Source organism: Glycine soja, chromosome 11 (assembly GCF_004193775.1).
Source record: "Glycine soja cultivar W05 chromosome 11, ASM419377v2, whole genome shotgun sequence".
Taxonomy (NCBI): Eukaryota; Viridiplantae; Streptophyta; class Magnoliopsida; order Fabales; family Fabaceae; genus Glycine; species Glycine soja.
In genome coordinates this window covers 48,852,992-48,878,922 of record NC_041012.1, presented here as the reverse complement: position 1 = coordinate 48,878,922, position 25,931 = coordinate 48,852,992, and the positions used below count along the sequence as shown (strand labels likewise).

At 32.4% G+C, this 25,931-nt stretch overlaps 5 protein-coding genes across 9 annotated transcripts; 1 reads left to right on the top strand and 4 right to left on the bottom strand.

The window, feature by feature from the left end:
• The first annotated feature begins 1,175 nt into the window (after window positions 1–1,175).
• On the top strand, window positions 1,176–6,984 carry LOC114374885 (peptidyl-prolyl cis-trans isomerase CYP71). 2 transcript variants are annotated; one of them, XM_028332602.1, is made up of 13 exons: window positions 1,176–1,509; window positions 1,687–1,772; window positions 2,108–2,196; window positions 2,390–2,629; window positions 2,751–2,872; window positions 3,620–3,695; window positions 3,819–3,926; window positions 4,000–4,176; window positions 4,344–4,561; window positions 4,782–4,914; window positions 5,675–5,898; window positions 6,076–6,229; window positions 6,505–6,984. In XM_028332602.1, the coding sequence occupies exons 1-13, from the start codon at window positions 1,370–1,372 to the stop codon at window positions 6,586–6,588; spliced, it is 1,851 nt and encodes a 616-aa protein (XP_028188403.1). In that variant the 5' UTR covers window positions 1,176–1,369; the 3' UTR covers window positions 6,589–6,984. The 2 variants fall into 2 exon arrangements, with proteins under 2 accessions (XP_028188403.1, XP_028188404.1); XM_028332603.1 differs by lacking the exons at window positions 1,176–1,509; window positions 1,687–1,772 and having other exon boundaries at window positions 2,382–2,629.
• Window positions 6,985–9,469: 2,485 nt separating this feature from the next.
• On the bottom strand, window positions 9,470–10,996 carry LOC114374210 (60S acidic ribosomal protein P2B-like). Its single transcript, XM_028331825.1, has 4 exons — window positions 10,838–10,996; window positions 10,655–10,744; window positions 9,777–10,006; window positions 9,470–9,678 (listed from the first exon to the last, which is right to left on the bottom strand). Exons 2-4 carry the CDS (start codon window positions 10,740–10,742, stop codon window positions 9,652–9,654), a joined length of 345 nt encoding a protein of 114 aa, XP_028187626.1. The 5' UTR covers window positions 10,743–10,744; window positions 10,838–10,996; the 3' UTR covers window positions 9,470–9,651.
• Window positions 10,997–12,346: 1,350 nt separating this feature from the next.
• On the bottom strand, window positions 12,347–16,214 carry LOC114374865. 3 transcript variants are annotated; one of them, XM_028332582.1, is made up of 7 exons: window positions 15,918–16,213; window positions 15,273–15,386; window positions 14,977–15,126; window positions 14,273–14,346; window positions 13,916–14,034; window positions 13,164–13,247; window positions 12,347–12,606 (listed from the first exon to the last, which is right to left on the bottom strand). In XM_028332582.1, the coding sequence occupies exons 2-7, from the start codon at window positions 15,277–15,279 to the stop codon at window positions 12,561–12,563; spliced, it is 480 nt and encodes a 159-aa protein (XP_028188383.1). In that variant the 5' UTR covers window positions 15,280–15,386; window positions 15,918–16,213; the 3' UTR covers window positions 12,347–12,560. The 3 variants fall into 3 exon arrangements, with proteins under 3 accessions (XP_028188383.1, XP_028188382.1, XP_028188384.1); XM_028332581.1 differs by having other exon boundaries at window positions 15,928–16,213; XM_028332583.1 differs by lacking the exon at window positions 12,347–12,606 and adding an exon at window positions 12,624–13,040 and having other exon boundaries at window positions 15,928–16,214.
• Window positions 16,215–16,624: 410 nt separating this feature from the next.
• LOC114377332 (flagellar radial spoke protein 5-like) lies at window positions 16,625–20,951 on the bottom strand. 2 transcript variants are annotated; one of them, XM_028335793.1, is made up of 9 exons: window positions 20,547–20,951; window positions 18,904–18,988; window positions 18,608–18,724; window positions 18,298–18,362; window positions 18,119–18,207; window positions 17,951–18,030; window positions 17,707–17,818; window positions 17,289–17,408; window positions 16,625–17,161 (listed from the first exon to the last, which is right to left on the bottom strand). In XM_028335793.1, exons 1-9 carry the CDS (start codon window positions 20,854–20,856, stop codon window positions 16,976–16,978), a joined length of 1,164 nt encoding a protein of 387 aa, XP_028191594.1. In that variant the 5' UTR covers window positions 20,857–20,951; the 3' UTR covers window positions 16,625–16,975. The 2 variants fall into 2 exon arrangements, with proteins under 2 accessions (XP_028191594.1, XP_028191596.1); XM_028335795.1 differs by lacking the exon at window positions 20,547–20,951 and adding an exon at window positions 19,270–19,592.
• A 1,895-nt stretch (window positions 20,952–22,846) lies between these two features.
• LOC114375081 lies at window positions 22,847–25,368 on the bottom strand. Its single transcript, XM_028332830.1, has 6 exons — window positions 25,257–25,368; window positions 24,683–24,813; window positions 24,529–24,597; window positions 23,703–23,774; window positions 23,164–23,236; window positions 22,847–23,020 (listed from the first exon to the last, which is right to left on the bottom strand). Exons 1-6 carry the CDS (start codon window positions 25,314–25,316, stop codon window positions 22,952–22,954), a joined length of 474 nt encoding a protein of 157 aa, XP_028188631.1. The 5' UTR covers window positions 25,317–25,368; the 3' UTR covers window positions 22,847–22,951.
• Between the last annotated feature and the right edge of the window lie 563 nt (window positions 25,369–25,931).

The following is a 25,931-nucleotide window of genomic DNA, read 5'->3' as shown; positions in this document are numbered from 1 at the left end:
CCGACCTACCTTAATTTGTTTCATTCGATTGGGGCATAAAATAGACAAAAATTGACGTAACTTGCATCATTTACATCTCTAGTAAAAAAATCATTAAATTTAAAATTATAGACGATGATAGAGAATAACAATGTGTTTAGTAGGAAAAAAAAAGAAGAAATAAAGTCGATGTAATTACGGACAAGAAAAGTAGAGTGAATGAAAATAGTTGATAATTGTAAATTTGTAATAGATTTAAGTGTGTTTAGTTTAAGAGAAATGAGAAAAAAAAAGTAAAAAGATAAATGGGAAAAAGTATTCAGATTATCAAACTTGTAAGATTTATTATGATTTCATACCACAAACATATAATTGACAAAGACAAACTAGATAAAACAAAATAAATATATTTTTATTTTTTAAGATATTAAAGAAATGTTTTTGGAGTATTTGGACTGGGCTAGCAAGAAAGAAGAGGGCTTGACATGGAAGCAGAATTTCTTTGTGCACCCAGTGATTTATTCTTGTACACCCAATACTTTTTCATTTTTTTTTTCCAAATTACTCTTGCTAATAAACAGATTCTTAATCCATAAGAAACTCACGAATTAATAGTCCATATGAGTAAGCTTACGAATTTGTAATCCGTAAGAGTAAACGTATAGATTCATAATCCATAAACTTACGGATTCGTAATCCTTGAGAGGCTTACTTGTAACCCGTGTATGGATTGAAAATCTATATGTTCATACTTGCTATTAAAAATTTATTATTATATCAAAATTAATTATCACCAAATTTATTATGTAAATTTATATGTGTATTAAATATACATTAAAAATTATAATGTCATATAAAACGATATTAATTATTTTATAAAGTAATTGACCTAATATTTTAGTTGGTTAAAACATCGTATACTAATAAAGCCAGAGTTATCATTTTAGTTTTTTTTTTTAGGGTTTAAAATTTTGAGCATATTGAAAATCAAACACTATATCATTCTCCCTTATGTAAGGCAACTAGATTTTGCACGTTACTTTTAATTGTTTTATGATGTTAGGGTGTGTTTGGATGCATAAGGGGATAAAAGAGAAAAAATATTTAAATTAAAATAGAAATGAAAATTTGTCTCATTAATTTTTGAAAATTTTCTTTCATTTTCTCTCTTTTTCTATCCTAATAAACCCTAAAAAGTTTCCGTGAGTACTTTCTTTCGACACTCTTTTAGTCTACTGCTAGCTCTTCAAAATCTCAGAAGAGGAAGCTTCTGCTCCCTCCATTTCCCAACTCCGTGGCACTACTTTGAAACTTATGCATTCATTTCCTTCAGCTGAGGAAGGAATTAGCGTTGCTCTTAGCCATTCAATTCAAATTGTTTTATTTGAAGATGACTGAGGAACACGAGAATGGCGCCGACGCAAGCGGGGAGGAGCAACCGATAGGCCCGGGCCCAGCCCCACGGGCCCGGCCCAAGCGACCCCTTCAGTTCGAGCACGCCTACCTCGACGTCTTGCCCTCCGCCAACATGTCTGTTTCTGCGCCTAACTTCTTTATTTATTTTTTCCTTTTACACCCTAGTTTTCGAATTAGGGTTTATTCAATTGAGCAATTTCAAAACTCGAAAACTGAATGTTATGGATGGATTTCAGCAGTTTCTTATTGTTGCTTTTTCTTCTTCTTCTTCTTCTTCTTTTTTTAATGAAGGTACGAGAAAAGTTATATGCACCGTGATGTGGTTACGCACGTCGCCGTTTCGGCTGCGGATTTTTTCATCACTGGAAGTGCCGATGGTATAACATGTTCGAGTTGACGAATTATGATTTGTGATTGATTATGATTTTTTTTGCCAGTTGTAAGTAGACTGCAGGAAATTTGAAGCTGGAAATTTGAATAGAGTGATCCTATTTGTGTTACCTTACCTCTACTCTTTTTTTTTAATTATTTGTTATTTTGTTTATAAAGTAATCTGTGCTGTGTAACACTTGAAGCATCAATACAGGTGCAACGTTATACATATGACATCATATGGATCTTATTTAAGTTAACTTAATCTTTGGAATATTTATTATGGCTGGAATGACATTGAGGCTTATTTCTTTGTGGGTGGCATACTTCTGGTTGTCAGGGCATTTGAAGTTTTGGAAGAAAAAGCCTATTGGTATTGAGTTTGCCAAACACTTCAGATCTCATCTTGGTCCAATTGAAGGTCTAGCTGTAAGTTTGTTAACCTGACATAACATTACCCTTTTGCTATAAATCATATGTAATTGTTTTTTTTTTTTTTTGCTTCAATTCTCTGATATGTTATACTATGGGACAATTTGCTCGGCATTGAAAGCATAACTATATATTTTCTAAATCTTCCTGTTTTGCTTGTTATCAACCATGACTTATTTCAGCTATGCAGGTTAGTATTGATGGTCTGCTTTGCTGTACAATATCAAATGACCGCTCTGTGAAAATATATGACGTAGTCAACTTTGACATGATGGTCATGATTCGCTTGCCATATATTCCTGGTGCTGTTGACTGGGTTTACAAACAAGGGGATGTCAAAGCTAGGCTTGCCATTAGTGATAGGAACTCATCTTTTGTGCACATATATGATGCACGAGCTGGTTCAAATGATCCCATCATCTCCAAAGAGGTTCTAATTTTAAACTAACGTTGATATAACTGACTCTTCAAAAATGCATTAACATTCTTTTTTGGTGATATTTTCCACAATTTAAATGGATAATTCTATCATTCCTTGCTCCTTTATTCAGATACATATGGGTCCTATTAAAGTTATGAAGTACAATCCTGTATGTGATTCTGTACTTTCAGCAGATGCAAAGGGGATAATTGAATACTGGAGCCCTGCTACACTGCAATTCCCAGAGAATGAGTATGTGCTTATTTTTGTATTATTGTAGTTCTGCCTCATTTCATTTAGTATAAATGACTCATCATGGTTCAAATACTGATGGCTTCCTGTCCATAAAGTTCATCGTGTCATTACATATGCACACAAGTATGTCAAAATATTTACAAATTACAAATTCTGGGTAGTAATACAATTTGTTGATGCTCAACTGTTTTATTGTTGTGAATGGATTAAGATAATTTTAAACCTGCAAATTCTGAAGCCAATAATATGTTGGATTATCTCATATTCTATTAATAGTTTTAGACGGGGCTAAAAACCACTACTGCATATTTAATAAGATCATTCTTGTTTAAGTGCTATTGACTGGAACCATGGATCTAGATGTTGGTCTGGTCAATTTGAAGTGAACTCACCAGTTAAATTTTGAAAATTAGAATTTGATTCCAAATGTTCCATTGTAGGATGATTCAGTCAATGTCATCTTATAACTGATCTAAGGCTTTCGAGTTGGCCAACCAATAAGTTGCTAACAGCCATTGCCTGTACAAAATGAATCAATAATGCCAATATGCCATGAAGTGCCAAATACTTGAAACATTGTGTGGTTGTCGTGCATTGTGAATTTGTGACTACATTAGTAATTTTTTGCTTCTATATACTATATGTATATAACAGTTTTGGAAATTCTTAATTGCATAAGTTTTGGATATTTGAATTTGTGCAGTTATGAATGCACTTTAATCTTTTCCTTGGGTACTCTTGTAGGGTCAATTTTAAATTGAAAAGTGACACTAACCTCTTTGAAATTGCAAAATGCAAGACTTCTGTTTCAGCTATTGAGGTACTTCAGTTGTATGAACATGCTTCCAGATTTATAGTTGATAATTCAATATGAAGTGATTTAGATGGTTTATGAAAGCTACTAGATATCTGGTATTTATTGACTGTATTGCATCTTTTTTAGGTTAGTCCAGATGGTAAGCAATTTTCTATCACATCACCTGACCGTAGAATACGTGTGTTTTGGTACAGAACGGGTAAACTAAGGCGGGTTTATGATGAATCCCTTGAGGTAATGGTTTTACCAGAATTTCACCCTTTTGTTGCTTTTTGGACATATGGTAAATGATTTGCTTTATTGATAGGTTGCTCAAGATCTCCAAAGAAGTGATGCTCCATTATACAGGTTGGAAGCCATTGATTTTGGTCGAAGAATGGCTGTCGAGAAGGAAATAGAGAAGACAGAAAGTGCACCACTTCCAAATGCAGTTTTTGACGAAAGTGCCAATTTTCTTATATATGCAACCTTGCTTGGGATTAAAGTGAGATTTTTTTCTTACTCAAGGGTTACAATCACTTCAGTTCCTTCTATTATACAACCTCTCCATATTTATAACTTTTCATTGTTTACTTAGAATTACTAATGGAATGACGCAACTAGATGGAAATCCATTCCCTTATGTGCTTTACATCTTCTGTATGCTTATAGATTGTTAATCTGCACACCAATAAAGTTGCTCGAATACTTGGAAAGGTGGAGAATAATGATAGGTTCTTAAGAATAGCTTTATATCAAGGGGATCGAAATAGTAAAAAAGTAAGAAAGATCCCTTCAGCGGCTGCAAATGCTAATGAGAGCAAGGAGCCTTTGACAGATCCCACTCTCCTGTGTTGTGCCTTCAAAAAGCACAGGATATATTTATTCAGGTAAGTATCTACTGACCATTTTACCACTACTCGAAATCCAAAGTTATGTAGTTTTGTTATTTGATAATATCATATTCATAAATATTGGGATTTTTGTCTGGTAGTGTTTTCCCTTGGTGCATGAGTTGTTCATTTTGTTTAATGCATGTCGTCATTAATCATTTGACATGCAAATATTTATCCAACTTGTATCTAAGTTTTGGAGTTTGTTATTTATCAGTCGAAGAGAGCCAGAGGAGCCTGAAGATGCAACTAAAGGAAGAGATGTGTTCAATGAAAAGCCACCTGCTGATGAACTTTTGTCAGTTTCGGATATTGGAAAGTCAGTTACAACATCACTTCCTGATAATGTGGTAAGTTATTTTTGTTTGCCTTTGAAGTAGGTTGGGAATTTACACTTGCACTCCAAAGGCTTACCCTTTTTACCCTTTTTATGCTTAGGTCTTTTAGCCTTAATGTTAATGCGTAGATCCATTCCTAAATTTTTCTATTACCCCTGATACTCCAACTGGTTGGGAGGATATTTGATAGCTCTGTAGCAAAGGATCTTAGATAGGTTGATCCTATTCTAGACCACTATAAGAGATCTTTTCTGACTCTTAAGTATTGTATTTCATAAAAATAAAAACCATATGATAGGGTTATTCCCTCCATATCATGGAAGAACAAATATTTAATACAAAATAGTCCTCTTCTTAGTGCTATCTCTTTTCAGCAGAACAGAAAGATATCCTATACCAGACCATAAGTAATTATGTCTTATGGTCTGGTCCAGGGTTAGACTTAGACCTTCCCCAACCCTCATGATGATCCTGGTATACTAGAATAGGATGTGGGCCTTTAGAACTGTTGTGACCAGCAAATAAATTCATGGAAGTTTTCACTTTATTATCTAAAAAAAACAAAAGTTGTCTCGAAATAACTTACCTCTAAATTAGAAACACCATTTGTTTCTCACATGTATATTCTTGTATTTAAGTAATTATCTGGAAGAGAGGAAAAATATTTCCTCTCGTTCTTTACATGAGTTGGTTTTCTTATATATATATATATCGCATGGTTACCTCTATGTTCCCCAAAAATAGCTTTACAATTACAACTCTTCGTTTGCAGATTCTACACACCACTATGGGTGATATTCACATGAAATTATACCCAGAGGAATGTCCAAAAACTGTGGAGAATTTCACTACTCACTGCCGAAATGGCTACTATGACAATCTTATTTTTCATAGGGTCATCAAAGGCTTCATGATACAAACAGGAGATCCTTTAGGAGATGGCACTGGTGGGCAGTCTATTTGGGGGAGAGAATTTGAGGATGAATTTCATAAAAGGTAATGAAGTTTTTTTACAAACGTTCTATGTTATTAATTATTATATGCAAAAAATATCACAATATCAGACTCCAGGCTAATGATTATTTGGGGGATATGCCGATGGCTTGTGGAAACTTCCTGGTCTGATTTTGCCTCAGATGGAATTTAGAGCAAATGCTTTTTTCTCTCTTGCAGTTTGAGGCATGATAGGCCTTTCACGGTATCAATGGCAAATGCGGGCCCAAATACAAATGGTTCTCAGTTCTTTATCACCACAGTTGCTACTCCATGGTTGGACAACAAGCACACTGTATTTGGTAGAGTTGCGAAGGGAATGGATGTTGTACAGGTAAATTGGCTTCTATTCTTGCATAACCATTTAGTACAAGCACAACCATGTGCTCGTTCAGAATTCCATGTTTGTGATGTGGGCTTTGGTACCACCTAATCACACATTTTTTAAATCAGTTCTTGATTTCCTTTTACCCCTGTGGCACTTTTGATAAATGTTTCTCTTAAGTTTTCAACATCTGATTTATAATGTTAAAATCTTTTTTAGGTCTTGTTTGATGTCTGAATTTGTATATGAGAAGACTAACCAATTGAGAACTTCGACGTTGGCAGGCTATAGAAAAAGTGAAGACAGACAAGACAGATAAGCCATATCAAGATGTTAAAATTCTAAATGTCACTGTACCAAAGTCTTGAAGGTCCTTGGTCTGTATGGCTGATGGAGTCAGTCATATCAATACTGATGATACGCTGCTGAAGAAGTTTCAAACAGAATGATTTCAAGTTTCATCCTTTAGCTTGATAGGCGGCCAATGAACTGAGGCAATTATTCTTAAAAAGGATTGCCGTTGTTTTTCATGCATACACTTTCGTCACAGTTCAATCTTTATCCGACTTATGGCTCAAGCTTACCTCGGATGTTGGCTTCTGTGTTCTGCTTTGCCAGTGTAATGAGCTTTGCATGCCAAAGGAAGGCAGTTAGGCAATATCACTTGACATGTAATTTTTTCTGATACTATACCAGATGTACGATATCCCTGACTTATTATCACTATTTTTAAAAGTGGTATAAATATTTTTGCTTTTTTTTAACAAGTATAAATGGTTTTGCCGAAAAGTAGATTTCTAAAACTTTTCGAGTTTTATGGTTTGTGTCAGTTTTTTAATTGCTACAAGCATGCAACCTTTTATGTTTTGTGCTTGTTGGAATTGAAGTTAGAAATGTTATGCATGCTTTCAAAATGAAAAGTAAAAGCAAGGATTATAATTCTTTGGTAATTTTTTTTTTACTTCATAAGTGTTTTTTCGCATGAAAGTCAAACATGCACTTTTTCTTTTCTCTTCAAACTGCCAGTCTAATAATTTTCCCTTGATAAAACATGGACATGAGTGTTCCATCGAACTTATGTGAGTGCAATTTGTTAAAGCAATATTGACTCTTGTTGAAGATTGAGTCTCTGGAGCACTGGCTTCCGCGACCTGAGCTACTGAGGATAGCCCTGCAATTGGGAAAGGCTCCTAACTTAATACACGTGGTTCTTGCGTAATTGTGTTGTATCTAAAAACCTATAATAAGTGTTATGTGGCCACCGAAATTGGTTATGTAGTACAGACTTCACGGTTGGTAGCCACCGGTCCAAACAGAAACTCGGTAATAGATATGGAAAAACGTAATCACTAAGAGATCAAACAGGATCGTCTTACCGTTAATAAAAATGAACATTGCTATCAGACAATTATAAACAGCAGCCATATATGTTTCACATGCTGAAAACCTACTCCGCAATATCAAAAATATCTTTCAAACGTTAAAGAAAGGAATAATTATTATTTGATCATAGTTCTCAATAGTAACTAGGGCTGGAAAAAAAAAACTGAATTGAACTGATTTAATACTGAACTGAACTGGTGAAAAATAACTAAATTTTTCTATAAAAAAAATTGATCTGAACTAGTGTATAGTTCAGTGAACTGCTTCTATATTAATGGTTAACTAAACTATTAACCAAATAAAGAATTGCTTGACATGGAGTCAGCAATTAGTGGAAATCCACTGCAGTGAAATGGAACAATATTTAGAACAGTAAGCAATTTATTGGTCAATTTAATACTAAAATTATGCACCTAACCTCAATTTTTTTTTACATAAACACCTACATTTATTTTATTGTTTTTTTTTTACAATACGTCATGAGAATAGAAATGAATATTGAAAGAAGTATGTTATAATAACTGAAGGCATTTAACGTATTCATCCAGTTTTATATATCAACGTTTTAAAAAAAATGCAGAAAACAAATAATACCCAAGAACTAGTATAATTTTTGTTCTTTTTTTTATCTTTTGGAAGCGTTAAGTTTTAACACTTGTGATTATGTTATTATTATGTATTGACGACTGTCTAAAAATAATATGACCAGAGAAATAAAATAATATTTTTAGAAAAGTATTTAATTTAGTATTTATAATATAACAACACTCCATCGGTCATTATTTAGCGATGAAGTTTTCAAGTGAAATAACACAGTACACATCGAAAGAGAATCAAGATGCTTACACACCATGGACTTGCACACAAAACAGATTCCTTCTTTTTGTTATTTTGAATGTGAAAAGGCTAAAAAAAAGTGAATAGAAATAGAAGAGAAATTATAAAATATATAAATAAAATAGAATAAATGTAGATGTGTATATATAAAATAAAATCTAGCGTGGTTAGATGCATAATTTTAGTATTAAACCGACTAATAAATTAGTTACTGCTCTAAATACTGTTTCGGTTCACTGCAGCTGATGTGTGCGAGACTTGGTGCGTGAGGTGGGTAGCAGGTTGCGCCACGTTAACAGAATCATCATCACTTCTCTCGGTGTACGTACGAGACTTTCACCATTTTTTTAAATTCTGATTTCCTTAACATTTATTTTTTTCATAAACAAATTTAAATATTTACTTTAGATAGTGAAAATTGTAGGATTTATAACTTTAATTATTTCTATACTAAATCTCATGATTTTTTTCGGTATTTCTACTGAACTTTAGTACCGCATAACCTGTAAACCAAAAAGGCCATTATTACTCTAAGAAAATTGGAAGTTTTACGTGATAAAGAACTGATATTAAAGATTCAAATAATTTAGACGCAAAATTTATTTTTAAATAAAAATAGAACCAAAAGTAACAAAATAAATGATGCTTAAAAACAATTTGAATCAGTTCAAAACAATTCCGTTAAAATATGTTTTAGGGGCCCTTTGGTTAACAGAAAACCTACTATGGTAAACAGCAAAATATATTTTAAGACCTTTGTTAAAACTTTTGAAATAGATTATTTTAAGAAAAGTGATTGAGAAGATACAAGTGATTTAGTTCAGAGATTTATGAAAAGTACATTATAACTTGAGCTTTATATTATATAGAAGGAGGTATTAAAAATACTACTCCACAAAATAGTCAGAAATTTGACTCTTTTCTAGATTCTGATTATTCTTAGATGTTTAAAAACACATTTAATTGTTTTTTTCAAAATGAAAGTAATTTCAATGATGAATAAACCATTCAGATTCTAAATAACCAAGGTCAAAAAAATTAAATTCAAACATTACTAGATTATATCAGATAACATTACATTGTCTCCGATGTGAAGAAGCAAAACCCATAAACCTAAAACAATATGTAACTCAGGTAACAAAACCTTGTGATTGGGATAAAATACTAAATAGAACTCCAAATGTAAAAACACAAAAAACACTTCAGACCTTTTAGTCGAACAAACTGAAACCCATATCCTGCAGAACAAAGAAGATATATAGAATAATTAGCAGAGAATAGCGAATTAACTAAACAACAACAAATTAACAATTACTGCCAAAAGTTTGAACCTTACATCATCAGATTCCTCCTTCTCTTCTACTTTCTTTTCTTCCTTTACTTCGGCAGCAGGTGCAGCACCGCCACCAGCACCTCCTGCTGGTGCAGCAGCAACAGCAACCGCTGCACCACCACCAGCCACTGCAGAAATCTTTTCACTTCCACTAGCAAGTAGCTCATTGAAGTCTTTGCCCTTGACTTCGGTCAAGAGCAACTCAATCAACTCATGCTCAGCCTCAGCTCCAACTATAAATCAAAACAGAACAACCCACAAAAGCAATCACTCCAAACAATTCAAAATCAAAGTCTCCATAAACTCATCAACAAAAAAAATTACCCTAATTATTAAAATTACATTTCCTCGCACAACAAAAACCCTTGACAAGAATAGATAGGTAAAACAGCAAAGACAGATCAACCAGAAAATTACACTTGACTAAGGGTTTTAAAAAACGGTCAGTGGCGTGATTTGACCCGCAACATCAAGGATTATTAACTGCCCGCGATAGCAATTGGGACCACATTGGCTGCATTTGTCAGCAATTAGCCACAATATTAACAAACACAATGAAACAAAAATGTGACCACAACCGATATTTAAAATCAACAGATTACAAATTTAATCACCTATAGCTTTGAGAAGAAAAATATCATACTACATCTCATTCTCACAGTGATTCCAGTTTCCTACTTATCAATTTTACAAATCCCAAACTAAAAACATTAAAATAAGGTAAATTTTCTCCCAGATTCTAGTATTGAACACAAAAAAAGTGCTATTGCAAACCCAGTTCAGCATTCAACCATTAACCCATAAGTAAATAATAATAATAATAATCATAATATATTTTAAAAAAGGAGAAAAAGAAAGAGAAATTGGGATAAAGGAAGGACCTGCGCCGAGGATGTTTTTGATATCATCGGCAGAAGGAGATGGATTCCCTCCCAACACTGCGAGCAAGTATGCAGCGACGACCTTCATATCTGAATTCAAAATCAGGGCGAACAACAATTGTTAGTAAACGAAGATCAACGACACGTGCAATTGAAAATGGTTGTAAGAGAAAGAAAACTCACCCGCTAGATTGCGATTACGATTTCGCTTCTTCTGGCTTTTAGGTGTTAGGGTTTGTGCAAAGGGAGACGAGAGGCACAGGAGTGGAGTGGAGACGCATAATATATAACTAGGGTTTTCAGCTCTTGGGCTTTCATCTTTTTTTTTTTTTATTTTTTATTTTCCAGTTATGCCCCTCCTTACATTTAGGTAAACTTCTAACTTTTTTTGTTCAGTTTCTTTCATTCCCCCCCCCCACCCTAATATTTGACATATACAATTTGTTTCCACGGATTATTTTATTGTTTTTATATTGTTCAATAATTAATTCACCAAAAAAATATATTGTTCAATAATTCAGATGATGTAAAATCATTAAAGAAGAAATTTTATAAAATAAAAAAAACAATTCTTTTATTTATGTTACTGAAGCCTCTATATAAGAATAAAATAAAATAAAAAAAACTTTTCTATAAGCTAAAGTTAGCCTATCCATAAGTTAAAAACTATCTTTTAAAAAATTAATATAAGAATTTTCTTAAAAATTAACTTATGAATAAAGCATGATGAAAAAACAAATTTAGCTTATTCAAATAAACCTTATAAATAACATATTCATTAATGTAAATATGCAGGTTTCATTTGGAATACAAAACAAATAAATATGTGAATAAAACGGCTTGCTTTGTTTTTAATTAAATTAAAATATTTTGAAATGATATCTTATATGTAAAAATCATTCACTTACATAGATTAAAAAATTCAGGGAGCTTTGTCTTAAGAAAGTTTTTTATTTATTTATTTTTAGTTATAAAAATATCACGTCATCTTGACATTATTTCCTAATTTCAAATATTGTATATGAAATTGTGAAAATAGTTTTTATTATTGTTTTTGCTTTTTTTATATATAAATCTTTGAAAATAGAAAATAAAATGAAAATAATGAGATATTTTTGTTGAAACTGTAAATAAGAATTTTAAATTGATAATATTTTCTGAAAATAAATAGCCATTATGTTTTATATTTTTTTTTACTGAAATGTTTTATATTCTTTAAGGAGTCAATAAACTCATAAAGAAAGAGACAACTAATTAACCTTAAATAATAATGAGGTGCATTTAAGTAATACCCTGAAAAAATGTAGACGGCCATCACAGTTGGGCTGGTGGGCTAGGGGGTTTTGGTTGTCCCTTTTCGGCTTCTTTTTGTTATTTTAATAAAACAAATAAAAAATTAAATTAATTAAATAAAAAATTCATAGGAATTGAAAAAAAAAAAAAAGGAACCTATCAAAGCAATTATACCAGACAAGGGCCGATTGAAGGGGTTGACTCAATTTTTATTCAAGAAAAGTTTTGTTAGGGGCACAGGGAGGAGGTTTATAGGTTTTTCTTCAACCTAAACGAGTTTCAGGTGATAACATAAGCAAACTGCATTACAAGTATTGGACAAGGGTAGTTATTAAGAATTTTTTTAGTGTTGGAGAGTAAAATATTATTTTAATTTATTAGACTTTATCAGAATCTTGGTTGATTTATCATTTGAGTATTGTATTTAAAAAAAAAAAAAGAAGAAGCTCTAATACATGTAGATATGTCATACAAATTATGGTAAAAAAGTAATAGAAATTCTGTCATTTTAAAATTTTGGGAGGACGAGCAAGGCATGGTGCAACCCCCATGCCGGTTCAATCTTCACATCAAGAGTCAATTTTTGGTAGCTGATTCCCCAATGGACTCAACCCTATTTTCTGCTATTTATGCCTTGCTTTAAGAACTGCAACCTATTTCTGCATAAAATTTGCATTTAGCAAAGTACAACTGCGCAAAGGAAATAAAAGCAGGGAAGAGTATTTACATACATAGTACCAGCAATCAACCACATGAAAATAAAACAATTAATATTTAGTTGTTGCAAACGATGGGCATTAACAGATGCTGACACCACTTTGCAACAGGTAAACCGTAAACCTATCTAGTGCAAGTTTGGAAATCCAATGGACAGCCTCCAAAATTATGTTTCTCACTTCCCACGACCTACATTTGCCACCCACAAACAGTTTGCCAAACACTCTGCTAATCAGACCCTTGTCCATTGTTCCATATGAATAACTACGGTAAGGGCAGGCCCAAACCATTTAGTAATCAAATAATCATGCTTGATAGCAATAATTTGTTGAATGATATTTAGAAACTGAAATTCCAAGATCTATGGATCACACACCTGGGTAGCCAATAAAACCAGCCCATATGATTGACAACTAATATGACGAAAAGGCTTTTCTCGAATAGCATGAGACCCAGATAAAAATATTGCAAAAACACAATTATGGATGATAAGCCTTACTTGGAATCAGTAAGGCGGCCATGTAAGCTCCATCTTTGACGGAAACCTTCAACGCCTTCAACTCCATTAGCAAGAATTAGGCGCCTATACATTTGAAATGAAGGTACATAAGATGTCCAGAGATTGAAAATTCTAGCATCACATTCATACACCCAAGTGTCACATGATACTGAAGACATAGATATATTGTTCAAAGTGCGTGATTGAGTGCCAAAATTGGCACAGCGAATAGAAATCTTGAAGACTAAAAGGAAATTTAGGGGCACTTACAAATGTAGGTTCAAGTTATTAATGCTTAAAGAAATTTATTTTATAGAAGCTCATTACATACCTCAATAAAATAACAACGTTCTTAGATATCGGTGACCACTTTGAAAAGAAAAAACTATTAGTCCTCAATATTGAATTTTTTTTCTTAAATATTCATTTGAAGCCCAAATGACAAAATAATAAGAACAAATATTCTTCTCTAGCATCACTTGTGCTTTGGGGATAAGTCCAATAATACTTTTGGAAGAGCAAGATGCTGCTGCAGCTTCCTCAAAATAAAAGCACTGAAATGTTTAGTCATAAAAGATGTTCATGTTTACAGATGGCACTCTCCAGAATTTTTGTGGTTTGAAATCTTAGGAAGAAACATTCTTCAAGGATCTATTATAAGCTTGCTTTATGCTCCTTCGGGATATGTAAAGCAAAGAATTATCCTAGACTATTTACTAAACATGGATCACATTATGACTATTTGAATATACCTCTCCAATGATGTAACTTCTGCTTCAAGCTGAGAGGCCCTCCCCTTGGCTTCATCTAGAGGCATTGATGAACCTAATTTGAATTCACTATCTTGAAGCCGCTTCCTTATCTCCTTATCCTGCATTTTTTTTTTCAAAAAAAAAATGAAACAGAAAAGGTGACGGTAGATGTAACAAACTGAAGGAATTGTCCTAAATCTTAATCTCCAACAATTGCAATCAGTAAATATTACACATATTAAAAATCATTCAAAGAAGTTATGAGTTGTAGTAGTAAAATGGAAGAGATGAAGGAAGGAGGAAGAAAGAACAAATAAAAGAATATCTGTAACAGATGTGTGATAACAATGGTCTCACCCTTCTTTCAGCACATTGTTTATATAAAGCAATTTCATCTTGACAAAATGGTTCAATGTCATTGATTTGCAAGCCTACAAGATTTAGATCAAGCTTATAAGATGTTCAGATACAACAATGTTGCAACAGAAATCTAATATTAAAACAAACAACAAATATCTGTATTCTGTCAACAGTTGACTCATGGCATTATCAGTAGATGGAACCTAGTTGAAGTTAATCCTTTAACTTCTCCTGTATGGTCATACCCAAAAAAGTGTTGATAATAAAGACCATCATGGTTATTCACTTTGTTTACATGTAAAGTCATTCAAAATCCCATGAGCTGATGTCCCCACTCAATTCTAATTACGAAAACAACTGCTTAATTCATACCGTTGCATCTACTCACAGCTATCAAATTAAAATAAAAACACAAATCCCAGAGCTTATTTTTTTCTAAGGTTGAATTTTATGATAAATGTTCAATAATTAAAAAATAATATTGTTGCATGATAAAGCTAAAAAAATTAAGCATGTGATTCTTATTCTCTCTTCTATGCATTTAATTTCCTTATTTTTTTTATACACAATAATTATTATGGTTTCGATGTTCTTCCTTCTCTATCCTATGTGTAACTCTAGTGAATTTGTCTCTCATTTTATGCAAGCAAAGGAATTAACAAAAAGAACATCTACACACGGTTAATAAAAGTGGGACTTACAGAGAAAGAGATTCCTGAGAATTCCATCACACAAATCAACACCTTGGAGTACATGGGAGGCTATTTCCGGTGGTACTACAGGTGATGGAGGACCTGTCATTAAATCATCACCAACCAGAATTGTTTCATCCATCGTTGGCTGTGCATCAACTGAAATCCACACACGAGTTTATCAACATTTTTCATCTTCCAAACATTTGAACCATTTCATTATGGTTTTAAGGCAAGAGACCCAAACCAAAACAATTTAACATGACAATGAAGTAAATAGTATGACTGAGTCTGAGATGACATACCATCCATGGTTGCTTCCTGGTAATCCTTCGGCAAAAAAATGCAACAGTTTTGGTTTCTTCTGTTCGTTTTCTTACTGTAGCAGCTTACAAATCACACCTCACGGGATACAATTGCTGAAACAAAATTAAGTGTGAATTACAATATTAGTATTATAATTGATATGGTTAGGTAGCGATTACAGGTGAGCTAAGGGTGTATAAGGGACTGTTTGATGTCTTCCCGCACTGGCCTGACAAGAGTAACGGGTGTAAAACTACAAGTACTAACAAGGGTTTCCTATTGCCATTGTAAGTGTTTTCTCCCCCCTGCTCCCCCACCCACAAAAAAAAAAAAAGCGAAGGAAAAATAAAATCGTCTCTTTTTGTAAATCAGAATGCTACAGGTACCAAATGACTAAACTATTCCTCCACCTTTACATACTAAGTGTTTCAAACATTTTTACAAACACCTTATGGGCATGCATAATTGATTAGGTTTAGTGCTTCAGTAGGAGTAATTTTTCACAGACAAAATCCAAGCCATAATAATCCTTGCTTCTATCTCTTAGTTCTCGTATATTATATCAGAAGCAAAGACAAGTCCAACACAACAATAAAAACAAATACACCAACGTAAAGTGAAATGAAATAATAAAAAATTAAAACCTTAAATTACCTCACTCTCGATAAGAGTAAGGAAAGTGAAATGCGAGTACGTAGCCGGAATCAGAGGACGTAGAAGGAAAACTAGCTCGGTTCTTAGTTGGATTTTTTATTTATCACTTCCTAAGATTATTAAGGTTGCTTTTCGTGGAGCTGAGCTGAAGATTATTATTATTGGGCTTATGAGTTATGGGGTTTTTATGCTTACGTGTACGTTGCTGGGGTTTTGTAGAACTTTTGGCATTCTCATCTGCCATTTTTTATGCTTTTTATATACTCGTGTACGTGGTCTAGTCTCTGCTACGTTTCCCTTCTCCTATGCTAACTAATCCTAAATACTACTTCTTTTCTTTCTTCCTTCACTTTTCTTTGATTTATTTTTTTAAAATTCATTTGTCTTAAAGTTCAATCTTTGGTTAATCAATTCGTTTATCGTAGAACATAAAAAAAAAAAACAATTAAACCTTAGTTTGAGAAAATATTTTCTCTTTTTTTAATTATAAAAAAATGTCAACATTATTTTTGAGTTTCAAAGCTTAGTACGAAAAATCATAAAAGTAAAATAGTTTAATTTTAATGCACTTTTAGCGTTAAAATTTTAATATAACACTATGAAAATAAACAAAATTTTCATATATAAGATTGGATAATAATATAAAAATAATTTATCGTATTAGTGTATTCGTTATTAAACAGACTTAAAGCAAAGCTGGCACGATGGATCATTGACTACCTCCTTCCATGCAAAAATCAACTTAAACAGAGCAATGTCTAATTCTTGTTCAGTGATTCACCAAAGTTTCTATACTTTGAGGTGGCCAATATGTGAGGAAAGTTTGCATAAATCTCACAAGATATATACTACAGAATACATTACTTCCTCCTTTCATCTATTTTGTCTTTTGATCATTACCGGGTAATCCATAAAAGTATTACACACAAATTCTTCAACTGACAAAAAATTGAGCTTGAACACTTTTCCTGTGTCCCCCTCCCTTTTTTTCCATCCCCTTGTCCTATATAAATTAAAGCACTTCACCAGGTTGATAAGCCAACATGACTCATGCACGCCTGTACTCATCTCCACAATCACCAATCACTTTAAGCAGATCCTTTCCTTTCGCTGTGGCTTCTCTTATGCTGTTCACGTCATCTTCATCGAGAACAAGTGAAAAGATAGCATTGGTATCTTGAATATGTTCTGCCAAGCCAAGTCTGACACCAACCATTGATCCTGCTACTGCAGGCTACATGTTTGACAAGAACCAAAATAAAATGGATATATACCAGGGCTTGTCCAATATGTAGCATGAGAATGAGGTTTTAAATTAATAAGAACAGCAAATTCTTGGAGAGAGAATAAATCAAATTCACCTGATCTAGTATATACTTCACAGCAACAGTTGCGATCGATACGCCATGTTTAGAAGCTACTTGTTTAAGAGTCCGAAGCAGTCCCTGGAACAAACTCCATCCTCCCCAAGCATCTACCATCTGCCACCGGATGCAAAGTATACGAAAACACATGAATATAACTAACAAGGAAAAAATTGTTCTTATGCAGGGAAAGCATCAATCATCAACTTGAATTGTTCTATAACCTACATATTGATTCAGAGTTATTTATCATTGACAATTTCCATTTGCCTTACCATCTTACCTAAACTGCTTATCTTAGTTTTACAATACAATGAATTTAGAAGCAATAGCAACTTTCTATAGAACACCAATGAAGGTGCTAAATGTTTCTTAAACTACCTCCAAATAACTAATGGTGGTCATGAAATCATACCCTTTTGTACTTTTGGAGGGAGGGAGTGTTTATTGCAGGACCAGCAAAAGGAATAGCTATGTTGGTGTCAAGGAACTTCTCAGACAACAGACCACCCATTACTGTTCCATACCTGCATCACAAACTTATCTACTAAGTGGAAAAAGTTGTAGTTTTCTTTTATTAAACTTTCATTTCATATTTAGGAGAACTATTTTCTGTGGCTGAAATAATTTATTTTTATGAGAGAGAAAGAGAGAGATACGTTATAAGTTTGACTCCTGTATGCTGACAAAGCTCTGCCATTCTCTGTTGGGGACGCATATCAACAAGGGAATGTTGCACCTGACATTGAAGATACCAATAAGGATCACGAACTAACAGTAATTATTAAAAGAACTGATAATAGAGGAATCAAGGCATTTGGATTTACCTGATTGCTTACAACAGGAACCTCATTTTCAAGAATAATTTGTAATCTCTCCGTATCAAAATTTGTCAGAGCCACAGTCTTGATTTTACCTGTACAGAGCTAACTGAAGTAGTTTGATCAAAGCAAGAAACATGAACTCATAAGTGAATTTGTGACCGTTAAGCAGAAACAAAACTAACCTTCTTCTTTCAAATCTGTTAGGTGTTTTAGTGCATCCAGGTAGCCTGGATTCGAGTAATCCCACCTAAACCCAATAGTGATAGAGGAGAATTGTCACAAGAATCCTTAACTTCAGAGAATTAGAATTATTTTAGCTAGATAATGGAAATTAAGCGTTCTTTTCACTATTTCAGTAAAGAAGCAAAATGGATGATTATATGTCATGGATAATGTTAATGGTTATGATTCTCCCTAAAAATTTGAAGAATTATGCAGCTTGAACCGTGATAATTATAGATCAAATAACCACAATACAGAGGAATTAAATACCAATGAAACTGAAGCATGTCCAAGGATTCCACATCCATTCTCTTCCTTGAAACATTGATGCTGTCTCTTACATAGCTACTAGTCATCTTAACTGGCGGAGGAACCCACTTAGTGAGACTGCATCAAATGATACAATTTGATAAGAAAATAGTTTCATTTATTTTTACTAACAATTTAGAAGTATATGGTATTATGGTAGGATGCATACTAGCCAAATGCCCATCCAAAGTAACTGCATTTTCTTCAAGTAGAAAAAACAATTAAGAAAAGAATATGTAGTCATATAATCAACTCACCCTCTGACCTGTTGCAACAATTCAGCAGGACGCTCTCGACGAACTCGATTAATGAAAATCCCATATAGATCTTCAGCAGGTCCATCTGCAAAGCCCGAAGAACACAAGAATGAGAAAACAATTCTAAAAGGTCATAAGTCATAACCTTTAAGCAGATTTGTAAAAAGCAGCACATGTTGAGAAGAATTCACATCTGAAAGATCCAATAATCACATCAGACACTCAAATTTGAACATGACAAATCAATTATCACTCTCTATTCCTCTAACGAATAACTTCAGTTCAGAGTTTAGTCAAGGGGTTTCCTTAAAAGGGTACATTAAGATGGTTCAAACATAAAGCAAGTAGAAGCAGCTAAGTTGCATAATATATCAGCCATATCAAAAGTGGCGAGGCCAGCATCAACATATTTAAGCATAGCATCAACAGCATCATCCCTATCGGCTCTGCCCCATCCACCACTCGTCTGCCACATTCCATTCACAACCCGGCATATATCCAATGAATCATTGCCATTCTTGATGACAATGCTTCTGTTATCCTGTGTCAGCACACACTGAAATGGTCTCAGATGCTTATGTTTTACCGTTACTTTTTCTCTCCCAGTTGGTGTTCCATTTGGACTGAAAGTGAATTTGCTCAAAGAATGCCGCAATAAATCCGACATTTCCAAATTGCTCAAGTGCCTATAACAGCTCTAGCAGAACACGGTCACAGTGTCGCTTCGTCAGTGCTTTATCCTTTATCAGCATCCATTGCCCTCCACCATATGTTTTTATCATTTTAATTTTATGTGATTTTGCCGTTTTTTAATTTTATTATTAGAATAAATAATTCATGCATTAATAATGTCATCAAATTAAAAATTGACATTTATGGTAAGTTGGTAAAATTTTACAAAAGTATTAAATAGTCTTTATTTAATATTTTTAAGATATTAATTTAAGAAATAATTAATAGATTATATATTTGTATTAATTATTTTATTATAAAAATATTTAAATAATAGTTTTCTGTTTTTAATAATTTTACATTTTTAGAAAATATATACCATTTGCCGAAAATTAAATAATTATTAAACGAGAATTACTAATTAACAATAATTCTAAATTAAATAATAAATAGTCATTTTATTTAATAAAAAAGGAAAAAAATAATATTTTTATATTTTGAAACAATAAATATGTTTCCTTTTTTATTCAATATTTTTTTATAAAGTATTAGGAAAATTAATAACAAATAACATTATTTAATGATTAACTCTTAACAACAAAAAAGAAATTTCTAATCCATATCTATATGGATAGAGTAAGAATACAAAAATAAAAACTATATTAATAAAAATATAAAAAACATAATGCTCATTTTTTAATTATTTAACACGTTTACTGTAATAAAATATATTTAATGTTTTCATATACCATTTATATACCATTTACTTACGTACGTACACACACAGTAACAACAAGAAAGTACACACAGTAACAGAGAAAAAAGAAAGTCATTGAATGCATTCAATTGATCACTTAATCTAATATTCAATCACAGGCAGCAAGGGAAAGAGAAATAACAGGCCAACCGGAAAGCTCCACGTCAGCAAGAAGCAATTGCGAGTAGAGAGAAAATGAGCAGAGAGAACGTACAGTGATCGGCCATGTCGAAGGTAGTTAGGCCGGCGTCGGCGTAGCGAAGCATAGCCTCGACGGCGTCGTCTCGGTCGATTCGGCCCCATCCGCCGCTGGTCTGCCACATTCCGTTCAGCACGCGGCATATCTCCAGCGAATCGCTCCTGTTACTCACCGTCACTCGCTGATTCTCGCTCGTGACCGTGCTTACGTCAGCGCACCGGACCGAGTTTGCGCCGCTCCTTTGCCGCCGCGAGTCTCTCCCAGTGGAATTGAAGCGCGTGGCGGCGGAGAATAGGCGGTGGTGGTGGCTAACTATTGTTGCCATTTCTGGTGGATTGAGATTGAGACAGAAGGCGCGAGCGGGAGAAGAAGAAGAAGAGAGGATAAGGAAGTAAAATCAATCAACTATCCAGAAATGAATGAATGGCTTTGTTCGTTCACTCGTTCCTTCAAAATTATGAAATGACGATAGTGCCACTGTGCCAAAATACCTGGGCCCAAATTATTTAAAAAGGCCAGATAGGCAAGCTCGTACATGTTCATTGACAAGGCTTAGGCAATTACTTTCTATACTTCCAAATTTGCTTCCTACAACTTTTTAAATTAACGGAACACCTAATCTAGAATGTAGTCTTACATTCCACATTAGGTGCAGGAAGTAACTATGGAGGTGTAAAACGTAATTACACAAGGCTTATTAATAACGTAGGATAATAAAATTAGGAAGTTGTCATTGGTCTCAACTCCATTTGTTATTGGCCCCACGAATGTGAGAAAAGACACTTTTACCCTTTCCCTCTTTCCCTTCACCTTCTTCACATCCCACCCAACCCATCACCACCTCACCAACATCCTGAGCCACCACCTCTATCCAAATTTGAACCAGCGAGCCTAGTGTCCCTGCAACAACATCCTAACAATGACGCACATTGCTCCTGACCACCACATCGTTGCAACACCATGAGACTCCTTGGCCCTACACCTTCGTCTGTGTTGTTGTGCATTCTCACCATCACCGTGACCAAACACCTTTGATTTACATCAATCTAGACTCATCGACCCAAATCTTCACCACCATCATCAAAGTTTTGAGGAAAAAGAATAGGGAAATAGAAGTATACTTTCATTTTTAGGTCAAAAAAACAATGAAATCACAATTCTTGTGTTTTTTTTACCCCTTCAAGAAGCAATGGAACACATGGTTTCGTTGTTTTTTTTTTTGCAACATTTTCATAAAATAACGAAAATATGATTTCGATGTGCAACTATACAACAAAATTGTGTTTCTATTGTTTACTTTTCCCCACCCCTTCGTAAACAATTAAAAGAAGATTAACGGAATCATGTTTCCATGAAAATGGTATTTTTGGAAGAAAAAAATTGGTGTCAACCCCTTGGTAAGGGCCAACAACAAAAGGGTTGAGGCCAGTAACAACTCCCTAAAAGCAAACTGATTTTGATATAATTCTCATAAAAAAATGTTCTTCATCTCTATATTATTGTTTTTGGTGCCTATAAATGAGTAAATTTTATTGTTGGTTCTTATAGAACATTCATATAAGAATTTCATTCATGTAGAATTTGAAATCACTATTTTTTGTTCTTAGCGTTCATTTTAATAGAGATACAAATGAGAAATGAATATTCATCTATGAGAAATGTTATTTCATATGAAACTTTCTCACAAAATACTAATAGCACATGTTTTTAATTGATTGAATAAAAATTAAATAAAAAATACAAACAATATTTCATTTGACAAAAAAGTTGGAAAAAGTTACTTATTTATTGTAACAGAAAATTTAAATGGAGCTTTGTTCTAGTAGATTTCTCCAAGACGATGAAAAATAATTAAGCGAATCAACATTTTGAGGTTGGGAGTTGTTCGTATTTTTGTACATTATATAATATATAAAAAAATGTTAAGAGTTATTATATTGATAATTTTTTCAAATTGTCTTTCTCTTGTAATTTGAGTTTGAAGTATTTTTAGCATATAGTATACATTGCTCTAAACACCTCCCATATGTGGGTTACTAAAGGCTATCATGAGCAAAAAGACATAAAGACATTAAGTCATATGTTGTTAACACTTGATTTTTAGCACAACTTTAAAAAATTTCACAAATAACTAAAGAAAGTCATGATACAAAATTGCATATCACAATTAAATTATAACTAGAAAGTTAAATACAGTAGAACTATAATTAAATAAAAAAAGTCAACAAAACACACAATACAATGAAAAAGAGGACAAACCAATATAGGAAAAACCATGATGCTTCTAAGAAGACATTTATTTTATAGGCAAATAAAGATACAAGATTCAACATCTTCCAAAAGTTCAAAACAACATAACTTCAAAAGCAAAATCAATTCAATCCATCAGAAGAAGAATTGATAATAATGACATATAAACTCTAGTTTGGTGATTGAGAAGTAGAAGCTGGTGATTGAGAAATCTCAAGTCTGATAATCTTTCGCTCCATCTGTAAATAAAATAAAGTAATCAAACATATTACTATACAATATGTGCTTAGAAAATTCAAGCAAAGAAAAGCAACCTTTCATGCATTTAATGTACGAGTGTGCTTTAAAGAATTTAAAATGAAAAAGAAAAAAAGTAATAAACCTGTACAAAGGCCTCCAACTTGTTCTTGGTCTTACTAAACTCAATTTTTAACCATGACATGGATCGAGAAAAACTGAACAACGTTTACAAACAAAATTTAGTTTGAAACTATATAAAACACAAGACATCAATAATTTCATATTTTTCCAATATTAAAAGTACAAATATCTAGATAGCAATGAATGAAATAGAATATATATATATATATATATAGTCATTTTCATATAATGATAATGAAATCAAGTACAACCGCATACCCTAAGATAGGCAAATGACACAATAAGCATATAGTGATAATGAATTTTATAAGAGGAAAAATATAAATAGACAAGATTGTTATCTATCTATCTATCTATCTATCTCTCTCTCTCTCTCTCTCTATATATATATATATATATATATATATAATTGATTAATTCTTCGTATAGGATACAATTTTTTTTTCAATTTTTCTCAATAAAAAGTGTTGTAAGAGATAACAAGAATGTATTGTATAGAGAGAGAAAAATAAAATATTGAATAAAAAAGACAAAAATTACTTTTCTTGGTGCTTCTCATTACAAGCTTTGATGACATCAGAACATGCAAGCTTCATTTGCTCTGCACCAATACTGCAAACATCAATTACAAATATAAATGTAATTTCAAATGTTAAAAAACTTAGTAGTGAACTTGTTATCTTCCTTATAATAAAAATAAGCAATATTATAGAAGAACCTAACTTTTTGAAAATTTTGTCTTTAACACTCATAAATAATCATTCTAAAATAACATGCATGGTAAGAAACAATAATACACTTATTAAGTAAATGTTTAATGTATTTAAATAAGCATTATGCATTATACATCTTTAACTTTTTGCTCATTAATAACTTGAGGTCTAAAATTGAGTAACTAAACTGGGAAAACTTATATCTAGAGTATGTATGTGAAAACTTGTGAATGTGCATATGCATGTATGTTTGTATATGTGAATTGATGTAATCAAATGCATTGTTTTAGGCTAAATTATAAAAGTGATTCTTAGGTTAAGCAAATCATTTTAGGTCATCAATACCAAAGGGAAAAATACCAATAATTATAAGCAATAAACACCACACAAAAAAAAAAACATGTAAGGTAATTAGTATAATAAGATTATAGCAATGAAATTTGTATGGCCCTATAACAAGTAAATTAAAAAATGCAGTATTTGAGATAAACTAAAGTCAAATGAGAAACACATGTAAGTTTATAATCTGGACCTTATCTTTACATAGTTACATCTTTAGATGAAGGAGTATGTCTAAGTAATTAAGTTTTGAAAAATTACACAAAACTCTTTTTTAAGACCCAACATGACAATAGATAGACATTGCACATTACCTTGTACTCTTATCTTCTATTTCACGAGCAAGAGATGCCAACTTACAAAAGCTAACTTTTGGATTATCACTATAGATATAAAAATATTGGTTAGAGAAACTTGTTAAACATAAATAATTTATTCTAAAAAACATGAAAAGACCAACAACATTACACATGACGCGAAAGCTCAAAAAGGATCCTTTCAACATTTGAAAAATATGTTTCTATCAACTGCACCACACGATCTGGTTCTCCAATGCGTTTCAAAGCCACAATCATGTTAAATTGATCATTCACCACCCCCTACAAGTAATAACAAACTAAAACACAATCAAACATCTCAACAATAATTTTTTAGTGTTATAAAACAAAATAAAAAAAAATAAACTACAATATTAACATATTCACTTACAACTCAAGTGAAAAACATAAATAAATATGTTAAATGTTTGCATTGCATGTTGAATATTTTTTTCTAAAGAGAAAAACATTGAAATGATTAAAGGAAGAATGTTTCAATGTAATTTGAATTTTGGATACTGAGACAGACAGGTTACAAGTGATTCAATCTACAAAGACCTTTTAAGGTTTTTCCCACAATGAAAATTAAGAAACAACAATCTTTTAAGGTTATCCCTACAAAATAAAAGGTATAAAATTTTCAAGAGATGACAATTCTAGATATATCACTAGCAAATAGTTAAACACAAATGAAAATTAAAACACTTGAAACAAAATTTTCTTACCTCGTCAAACAATGATTTCATGTATCCTTGCAAGAGTCCTTTGAGAATTGACATGGTCATTTTTTTACAAGATGCATAAATGTAGCTCCCTTGGAGAAGAAAATCGGTAAGGAAGATAAGTATTTTGGTTGAAAATAATTATCTTGCATGCAAGGTGCTACTTTTTAACTCCATATACAAATCTCAAATGCATATAGACAAAAAAAAATGGTTATAAAATAACTGAACTAAATGAGTAAAGTAGAAATTGGTTGTCAGTTACCATGAATTTAGCATGAATACATGTAAAAATTTCCATTCAATATTGCAAGTGGCAATGGACAGTTTCTTTTTCTTCTTTGTTAGGATGCATTTGTTTTAAGGATTAAGTTATGTTTGGGAAAAAAAAAACTTGAGAATAAGATTGGCCAAGGAGGAGGAGAAATTTTGAAAATCTTATAGAGAAAATTTTAAATGCTAACAATTCAATTGATACGAAAATAACATTGTTAGACATTAAAATATTTTTGGTCAATATAGTCATAAAATATGTCTTGCAAAATAAGAAGAATTTTTGTGAAATAGTTGCAAAAATATTAAATACCAACCAAAAATGTTTTTCAATTTATTTGAGAATAGCATTCATAGTCATTAAAATGTATTTCTAGTCAATGTAGTAATTAAATATGACTAACC

Excerpts from the sequence above, each read along its gene's own strand:
- LOC114374885 (XM_028332602.1), top strand. The coding sequence starts at position 1,370 with ATGACTGAGGAACACGAGAATGGCGCCGACGCAAGCGGGGAGGAGCAA. Across the intron at positions 1,510-1,686 it reads GTCTTGCCCTCCGCCAACAT|GTACGAGAAAAGTTATATGC; the intron begins GTCTGTTTCTGC and ends TTTTTAATGAAG. Across the intron at positions 3,696-3,818 it reads CTTCTGTTTCAGCTATTGAG|GTTAGTCCAGATGGTAAGCA; the intron begins GTACTTCAGTTG and ends CATCTTTTTTAG.
- LOC114374210 (XM_028331825.1), bottom strand. The coding sequence starts at position 10,742 with ATGAAGGTCGTCGCTGCATACTTGCTCGCAGTGTTGGGAGGGAATCCA. Across the intron at positions 10,007-10,654 it reads CAAAAACATCCTCGGCGCAG|TTGGAGCTGAGGCTGAGCAT; the intron begins GTCCTTCCTTTA and ends TTTGATTTATAG. Across the intron at positions 9,679-9,776 it reads AGAAGGAGGAATCTGATGAT|GATATGGGTTTCAGTTTGTT; the intron begins GTAAGGTTCAAA and ends TTTGTTCTGCAG.
- LOC114374865 (XM_028332582.1), bottom strand. Across the intron at positions 14,347-14,976 it reads TCTCAGGAATCTCTTTCTCT|GCTTGCAAATCAATGACATT; the intron begins GTAAGTCCCACT and ends TAAATCTTGTAG. Across the intron at positions 12,607-13,163 it reads GGCCGCCTTACTGATTCCAA|AAATAGGTTGCAGTTCTTAA; the intron begins GTAAGGCTTATC and ends AATTTTATGCAG.
- LOC114377332 (XM_028335793.1), bottom strand. The coding sequence starts at position 20,856 with ATGGCAACAATAGTTAGCCACCACCACCGCCTATTCTCCGCCGCCACG. Across the intron at positions 18,031-18,118 it reads TTCCTGTTGTAAGCAATCAG|GTGCAACATTCCCTTGTTGA; the intron begins GTAAATCCAAAT and ends CTTCAATGTCAG. Across the intron at positions 17,409-17,706 it reads CCCTCCAAAAGTACAAAAGG|ATGGTAGATGCTTGGGGAGG; the intron begins GTATGATTTCAT and ends ATCCGGTGGCAG.
- LOC114375081 (XM_028332830.1), bottom strand. The coding sequence starts at position 25,316 with ATGACCATGTCAATTCTCAAAGGACTCTTGCAAGGATACATGAAATCA. Across the intron at positions 24,814-25,256 it reads TGAAATCATTGTTTGACGAG|GGGGTGGTGAATGATCAATT; the intron begins GTAAGAAAATTT and ends TATTACTTGTAG. Across the intron at positions 23,775-24,528 it reads ATAGAAGATAAGAGTACAAG|TATTGGTGCAGAGCAAATGA; the intron begins GTAATGTGCAAT and ends TGATGTTTGCAG.